The sequence below is a fragment of the Branchiostoma belcheri genome, unplaced genomic scaffold, assembly GCF_001625305.1.
Source record: "Branchiostoma belcheri isolate BF01 breed outbred unplaced genomic scaffold, Haploidv18h27 scaffold83, whole genome shotgun sequence".
Lineage (NCBI taxonomy): Eukaryota > Metazoa > Chordata > Leptocardii > Amphioxiformes > Branchiostomatidae > Branchiostoma > Branchiostoma belcheri.
Genome location: NW_017804498.1, coordinates 145079 through 153457, shown reverse-complemented (window position 1 = coordinate 153457; position 8379 = coordinate 145079). Strand labels below are relative to the sequence as shown.

General features: G+C 43.2%; 2 protein-coding genes across 2 annotated transcripts; one reads left to right on the top strand and one right to left on the bottom strand.

The window, feature by feature from the left end:
• The first annotated feature begins 479 nt into the window (after positions 1-479).
• Positions 480-5438, top strand: LOC109486845 (procollagen C-endopeptidase enhancer 2-like). Its single transcript, XM_019790751.1, has 9 exons — positions 480-621; positions 1114-1143; positions 1408-1533; positions 1981-2112; positions 2428-2643; positions 2831-3038; positions 3478-3641; positions 3985-4116; positions 4532-5438. Exons 1-9 carry the CDS (start codon positions 579-581, stop codon positions 4555-4557), a joined length of 1077 nt encoding a protein of 358 aa, XP_019646310.1. The 5' UTR covers positions 480-578; the 3' UTR covers positions 4558-5438.
• On the bottom strand, positions 4767-7163 carry LOC109486847 (thioredoxin-related transmembrane protein 2-like). The gene is made up of 2 exons (XM_019790752.1): positions 6480-7163; positions 4767-5824 (listed from the first exon to the last, which is right to left on the bottom strand). The coding sequence occupies exons 1-2, from the start codon at positions 7040-7042 to the stop codon at positions 5494-5496; spliced, it is 894 nt and encodes a 297-aa protein (XP_019646311.1). The 5' UTR covers positions 7043-7163; the 3' UTR covers positions 4767-5493.
• Between the last annotated feature and the right edge of the window lie 1216 nt (positions 7164-8379).

Sequence of the window (8379 nt, the reverse complement as noted above, 5' to 3'; positions counted from 1 at the left end):
AGTGTTTTTGGTGTGTCTGTTTGTGAGTGTGTCTGTGTTTCCGCATGGTCCTTGGTTATATAGGCTATAATTCTGTCCCAAAGGGAGAAAGTCATTAATCACTCGCTGTTTTTGCATGTGTTTTACGTAACATGACATCACCTGACAGCTGCAAATTTAAAGGAGATCGAAAATGGGTTAGGTTGCATCAGTAGTTGCCCACATTAGGCAATTGCAGCTATTTCTTCATGCGAGAGATTTTCAACCCCTGCTAAAAAGTCCTCACTTAAACATCATGTTTCGTGGAGCCCTGACGTCTCCAAATGAAACGGTTTATTTGAAAAGGCCACTCTCTTCACATTTCACCCAACCCGCTATCTCTCTTATATCTAGGATTGACGTCACAGATATATGTGTATATGAAACACATTTAGCTGTTTGCAACCCAAATTAGCATCTCGTTGATTATATAATCCAAGGCTAGGCCGCTCCTGTGTGAGGTAAACACGGTTGGCCTCGGTAAGCAGTAGTATATAAGCACAGTAAAACATCATCCAGCATTCAGAACCTTAAAGCTTAGACAGACCGTAGCAGATACGATGCTGTTCATCTTTGTGCTCGCAGTAGCGGCTACTGCTCAGGGTAAGCGGGCTACTTTGTTTTGGTTGACGAAGCCTCAAGCGTGGATCATTTTTAACGGTACTGAAAATGTTTAGAAAATTGCACGTATGCATTGCCTAGAGAACTGTTGTTTTTTAAACCTCTATATATAACTCTACAACTCTGTATGACATTTGGTACATGTACATGTCACGGCCGGGGTGGAAAGCAAAGCATAGTACATGTAGTATAATAGTGGTTTATGAAGATAATACCTTCTATGCATATCTAATAAGAATATCCAGATTGTTTTTTTTTAGAAAATGATGGAATTTTATATTTGTAACATTTGTTATATTTGTAACACTAGTAGGCTTAGGTTGAGGTTGTATCATCATACATCGGATATGCAACTTAATGAATACGATTCCGAGATGTTTTTTAAACGCCTTTAAGCTTTCATGTTTCATATGCTTCTTTTGATATGAAATCCACATGAAATGTTTGAAACCATATTTTCACTTCCTTCCTCAGAGATACCGATTACAGGCGACACCAAGCCAGGTACGTGGTGTTCATTTTATCTCTCAAGTTAGGAAACTTTGCACTCACACAAACCTCACCTGTGTCTATTAAGTGTGTATAGTAGTTAATAAGTTCTCACTATAACAGGGATGCCTAACCATTCGCAGTCTTGAATTTTATCCAAAATGCACAAAGCACTAGTACATGTATGTTAAACCGTACAAATCTTTTGAAAACACACGAAGCCCTATAAATGCCATTGTATAGTCTTGTTCATTTTGTTTGACGCTGTTTTACCTGCAGAAGGGTGCCATTTCCCGTTTGTATATGAGAACGTGACGTACACCAGCTGCATACTGAACGACCTGGGCGCACTCTGGTGCTCTCTAGACGCCGTGTACGTGGGCAACTGGAAGGAATGCGGAGAAGGTCAGTAGCTTTATCCTGCTTATCCTTCTTGCCAGAGTTTCCTTTTTGCTAGACTGTCATTCGCCATCGATAAACCTATCTACATTCTTCATGTTGATAAAGCTTGGACAACTACACCATATAAGACATAAAAGAAGGGTTCGGCGAAGGCGCCTCCTCCTCAGCAAATGGGACTGCAACTTTGAAAAACTTTTGGCCTGGTTTGACTGAATCGTCCGTTTTTATATGCAGGAAAGTTTATTGCAAGTTCCTGCCCGTAGGCTAATTGTAAGTACATGTAACATGAAAATAAAAGATGGACAACAGGATGGGTAACAATATGGTATGCAACTACACTAACTACTAAACACTAAATTCTAACTTATTGGGTTCGAATCCTTTTACCGAGACAGTGGAAGACGAATGATCCCACTTTTTCTCTTATGTGTGTTTTATATTCGGCTACAGAGGAGTGTGTGTTCCCCTTCTACTACGACCACCATTACCAGGACTTGTGCGTGGACACGGACCATAACGGGGACGGCGGTTGGTGTTCCCTGGACCCTGTCTATGAGGGGAATCAAGTACAATGTGGCAGACGTAAGTACCGCTTCTTTTTTTCTTCAGGAAATCAACGACTTTTGTAAATGTAAACTTTCATTTCTGCTACGCATTGTTACAAAATTTTAATTGGTAACGTAGGGCCTGGTAACATTCATGGTCATGGCATGGTCATCGAACGATCACAAATTGAGGCATTTTGGGATAGTCGTCCATGTATCGTTCGAAACCCAGCTGTTTTGTTGTAGAGAATGCTTACTATGGCTGATGTAGTCACAGCCAACATCAGCCATACGAGGGCCTACGACGAATGTCCGCGTTGAATTTGTCCCTATTTTCTGCCACTCAAACAAGACTGTGGTGGAATCGTCGACCACGACCACGGCCAAATCAACACCCCCGACTACCCGGCCCCCTACGACAACAACTTGGACTGTTTCTGGACCATCCAGGCCCATGGCGGCACCGTCGAAATCACTTTCCAGGACTTCAGTCTGCAAGCTGGGAATTCCGTCTTTGGGACCTGCGAAAATGATTACCTGGAGATCTTCTCTGGGTACAATTCTCTTGGTGAGTTCCAACTCATACTATATACGTACGTCCACGGGGTGACAGGGCACTAGAGTCTGGTTTCTAGAGTTTTCGATACATACATTTTTTTTCGTCACCGTTCGCTGAATTGATCCATATATAGTGCAAAGTTGGTCTGAAGTCGATATCACCCCCCGTCACGGCTGACAGACTGTTGTGTTTTCAGGACGTTGGTGCGGTACCTCACACCCTGGACCGGGTGTGTTCCACGACGACGTGACGCTACACCTGGTCTCGGACGGCAGCATCACCAGCACAGGCTTCAATATCAAGTACAAGGTGGAGGGAAGCGACCATCATAACTTTGGACCCGGGCATCCGGACTACTGTGGAGACCAGCTGCACGGGCACGACGGAGAAATATCATCTCCCGGGTAAGCTGGATAAGTCTCTCTCTCTCTTTCACTCATTCACTCACTCACTCACTCACTCACTCACTGACTCACTGACTCACTCACTCACTGACTCACTGACTTACTGACTGACTCACTCACTCACTCACTCACTCACTCTCTCTCTCTCTCTTTCTCTCTAGATTCACTCACTCACTCACACTCTCTCTCTCTCTAGATAGGGAGAGAGAGAGAGAGAGAGAGAGAGAGAGAGAGATAAGATGGGCGACTGAACGGTAGAGTGAACTATTAAACCGTGACCTACATGTAGTACTCATCAACTTCAGAATCTGTATACTGTTTGCAAGCTACTTGATTGCGCTTTCTATTACACCTGTACTGTAATGCCTGTATACTTGCTAACTTCAAAGTTGCGTCAAGCGACTTAGATTTGGTCGTCCTTGTCATATGCTCCACACAGTTACCCGACCGCCTATGAGAACAACGTCGACTGCACTTGGACCATGTCCGGGAAGAGCCACTTCTTGGTGTTGCAGTTCCACGACTTCGCCCTGGAGAAGTCGACCATATACGATGGGTGTTCGTACGACTACGTCGACATTTTCAAGGGAAACGAACGTGTTGGTAAGTTTTTATGCGTGTCTACGATTATGTCTGTCTCCAACCAATAAGGTTTATCCATACAGCTATCACACAAGAACCAATCAGCATAGAGGAGTGGCCTTTAGTTAGGTTCGACAAGGACAAATCGAGCCTGGCAAATCAGCACAGAGGATCGGCCTTTACTTAGGATTGACAAGGACACATAATTGCCTCGTGACGCCGACAGTATAAACATTCGTACTCCAACATCCTTCCCGTGTAGTTTTTGTACAAAAAAAAACAACAAAAAACTTTCCGGTCCGTCCCGTATTTCCTCTTTCTGTGAAATTTGACCGACGGATCGTTTTCCGTATCATGATCACAGGGCGTTTCTGTGGCGACACCCTTCCCCCCACGGTGATTTCCTACGACGAGGACGTCACTATCAGGTTCAAGACGGACGCGGACACAGTGGACCGAGGTTTCCGCTTCAGCTGGGTGTACACCGATGATCCTGGTAAGAGACGTTATCCATTACCAGTACCACCCTCCCAGATTTCTCTACTGTAACAGAGATCAATTATATAAGTCCCAATACTATCTCATCACATACCTGTTAAAGACCTGGCCTCAATTCGTCATACAATTGTTATATGATTGCAAGGTGATTGTATTGCTGGAAAAGTCTTGCATATCTCTGCCAAATCCATCTGTTTTGGTATAGAAATCACTGACTTAATTAGATCCTTGCCTTTGGTTGGTTTTGTCACCACCAACTTATAAAGCATAGTACAACGGCCTATATATGACGAATGTGGTTGCACCATACATTGAGGCAATTCTAGGGACAATGTGCAGGCACCAAAAAGTGTTGCAGAAACTTAAATTTTCCAATGGACTGCACCTTTACAAACTTGTTTCTAACCTAACAGGCAGTGGCGATGGCAGTCTTCCCTGAACAAAACGACAACACATACAACGCCTCAACTTCCGCATGATCCAACTTTGACAAAGCACTCTGCCATCTTTGAGAATCGCACGATGCAGCCAAGGCCAAAGAGACCGATAGTATTCCAGAGGAGTTAGACGGTACAGTTTGTAACCTATGGTAGAGGCTTGACTTTGATATGAAGTAATACACGAAAGTAGACTGTAAGGAATGTGTTGTCAAATACTTTAATACAATCAGTGTACATGTAGCTAAGGCAGGCTGACAACATTTAGTAACCTTCAGCATGCCATGAAAGTTCTGCATATTATTACTACCTGTCCATTGTTTCTCAGTACAATAAAGGTTACTAACAAAACTGTTCTGCAGTCTGGCATCATATGTTGCAATGGACCATTCTAATATGCTATGTGACTAGTTAGACTATTGCAGTTGGAGTGGGCTACTTAAATCACAATAATGTGCATTGAGCAATGTTCACATATAAAGCAAAAATTTGACATATACATAAATATACCAGTCCATTCAGCAAAGGTAACAAGACTTCTGAGAACTATTCTGGGTTTTCGTAACTGAAAACTTGAAGTTTACCCCATTTCCTGTGTCTGACCTTTTGCCTTCTTCTTTGTCAATCTGCCTATCTTCCCCTACCCACAAACTCTCAACCTATTCTCAAGCTCACCTCATTCCTTGTGTTTGACTTCTGACCTGTCATTCTGCCTGTCAATCTTCCCCCTCCCACATGCTGCCAACCAACTCTGTCCAAACAAACGGACACACAAACTTACAGTTCAGGCACCCAAAACAATACTTCTGTAACCATAAGCAACTGTGAAGACTGCACCCTTCATAAATCAGTTTTGGAGACAACCATGACTGTTATCTATAACTCCTAAACAATGCAATTCTAGTCTCTCCAGTCATTCTTTACTACATTTTTGACATTTACTCTGTTTTGTCCTTGGTTGTGTCCGTGACTTCTTCTACCCCATCCGCAATCTTCTCCACTTTGGCTTCCTTGACCTTTGCCTTGGAGCGATCATAGATGTCTCGAAGGTCAAAGTCACGCACAATGTCGTTTTCGGAGAAGGAATACTTCACCACCTTGCCCTTCACGTCGTGGCCAGGTCGGCGCATCTTCTCCCGACCGTTCTCGTACAGAACCAGGGTGGGCAGCTCCTTACTCATGCCGCCCGTGTCAATCCTGTACTTGTTGCCCATGGCTGGATACCTGCCCAGGTCCAGCTTTCCAAACTGTAGGTTCTTACTGTTATATCTGGAAAAAAACACACACACACACATACATGTAACTTGTAAGATGAAAGGAAGAGCTAGATTGTGAATGGTAAGATTCACTACTCATTATGTCTGAAGAAGAATACATTTGCACCTGAGTGTACTAGTAACATTTTGATGCAAGCAGCCATAGTGAACTTAAGACCAGACCTCACTGACTTGATTACATGGATGACATCTGTGCGTGTTTAAATATTTGTCCATTTCCAAGGAAAAAGTTTGCAAACATACTGCTTCTAACTTTAATACTTGAAGGATGCCAGAGGTCAAAAGGAATTATAATTCGAAAAGAAGATGCCAGAGAAAGGGAAGCAGGGCTCGAATTACCACTTGCTTGCATCACCAAGGAAAAAGCTTGCAAACATACTGCTTCTTAACTTTAATACTTGAAGGATGTCAGAGGTCGAAAGGAAAAGAAGATGGCAGAGAAAGGGAAGCAGGGCTTCACCAAAGAAGATGGAAATGAACAATAATAAAGAATGTATTGTTTGGTATAGCATGTTCTGTGTTTTCAGTCAACCTTCCTGATCACTAAGTTAGATCTCATAATAATGGTAAGTTTTGGGGGTGCCTGGAGGATGCCATCATCCATATAATCAAACCAGTGTGGCCTAAAATAATGACCACATACACACCTGTTCGAGAGGTCTGCAAAAACAGGTGCCAGACTCCTGCAGTCCGGGGACCACGCCGTGTAGTACTCCATCAGCAGGTAGGTGGCGTGCCGCTTCCCCTTGGCCAGGGCAAGTGTCTCCTCCAGACTGTCCGGGGAGTAGAACTTGATCGTGTCCTCCCCGGTATAAGCCGGTTTAGGGAAGATCAGGAACACCACCAGGCACAGAATGGCGAAGATCGCGCCAAACCGCGGGTCTACGCGCATGTATAATATGAAATTGGCCGCCTTGGAGAACAGATAGGTTGTACTGGCGTACTGGTGCATGCTAGTAGCACGGCGGGTCTTAGCAAAGATGGCCAACAGCAAAAACATGAGAATCTCTTGCTCTCGCCAGTCCAGTTCGCACGGGCCTAGATCGTCACGGGCAGGGAACAGCCAGGTGCACACGGGTGGAACAGTCTTCATCACCAGAAACGACACGCCTAGTAGGATATTGGACAGGTTATAAGGTACAAAAATGTGTTTTATGGCCTCGCGAACGGTTTGGATCGCGCCCTCCATGCTACCGATGTACGCCGCCATTACTGCTGCTGCAGGTCGTGACCTTTGAACTATTTCGCGCCTGATACACCATCACATGTCACACGTGTATCTACGTACGTCACGAGCCATGGTGGATTTGAATATAAACATTTCATTAAACAGGAAAACAGCCCGACGACAGAGAAGTACAATAGGCACTTCAGAAAATTAAGTACTATGACTAATCAACTACTATCCGTACCTGGATTAGACAGAAAGTTTAATCTATGACCTAGCCTAGCTTGATGAAAACACGTCGTGATGACAATAACAAAAGTTTTCTTGTACAACAAAGTTCGGCAATTTGACAGAAAGTAATACCGATTACTGAGGTTTTGGTTTGAACAAGGACATTACACAGTCCTTGGTTTGACGATTTACTCCTTATAAATAAATCCTTTCACACGGGAACGATTTGTAAGAGCATATAAAACAGAGGACCTTCAAGGTCTTATGACTCAGAAAACAGCTGCGATTTATATAAACGTGAAGGGCAGAGCACAGAAGATATACATCTAACGCAAGTTTGGTACAATTAAGACCTTGAGGAGGTAAAGTCATTCTCACCATTTTAGGCTCATTCCCATTGAAATGTACAGAATTACGGTAACAAAGGTTACAACATCGCACTTTTGGCTTTTTTTCCTTCAAAAAAACTACAGTTTTTAGCTTCATCTTTTAGGAGCAAGTCGTTATAAGTAAGGACATTTTTAAACTGGACAACATTCTTATACCTGCAGGTGAAGTAAAACCTATCCGTCTTTATCGACCACGTAACTAACACAGATTTGACAATGTGTAACATGTTTTGTATTAGCTGTCCAGAGTTTTTTTTTTTTACTTTTCTGACCTATCAATGACCTTAAAGAGGTTGTACAGTGTGAACAAGGGTCTAATGATGTAACAAAAACAGCTTTTATCAGAAAAGGCAGCGGAAGGTGCATATATAAAGACATATAGATATAGCATTAATTATGACAGCTCATGAGATAGAAGAACGGTAGACAAATATGCTTAGCCGGTCACGAGCACACATGACATGTGGTCCTGTGCGTGTTGCCATCGTGAACAACATCTGCTCTTCTTCCACGCCCTTGGACTGTCCATCATAATTAGCAGTTCAACCAATGAGAGAATGGAAATTAGCAGTTTGACCAATGAGAGATTGGCGGCATGTCCTTTAAATATTTGCATTATTCTATTTTGGCATTTTAAAGTTTTGACGGAGGTGGGCGGGGCTAAGGAATACATACGTAACAGTTGAATATTTGGTATCACCGTAAATTATTCTATGCACTTTTACCCCCAAGTCTATATCCGGGGAGGGGCGTTTATTA

Coding starts and splice junctions, on each gene's coding strand:
- LOC109486847 (XM_019790752.1), bottom strand. CDS start 7,042: ATGGCGGCGTACATCGGTAGCATGGAGGGCGCGATCCAAACCGTTCGC. Junction 5,825..6,479: donor TTTGCAGACCTCTCGAACAG/GTGTGTATGTGG, acceptor GTTTTTTTCCAG/ATATAACAGTAAGAACCTAC.
- LOC109486845 (XM_019790751.1), top strand. CDS start 579: ATGCTGTTCATCTTTGTGCTCGCAGTAGCGGCTACTGCTCAGG. Junction 2,113..2,427: donor TCAAGTACAATGTGGCAGAC/GTAAGTACCGCT, acceptor CACTCAAACAAG/ACTGTGGTGGAATCGTCGAC. Junction 3,039..3,477: donor GGAGAAATATCATCTCCCGG/GTAAGCTGGATA, acceptor TGCTCCACACAG/TTACCCGACCGCCTATGAGA.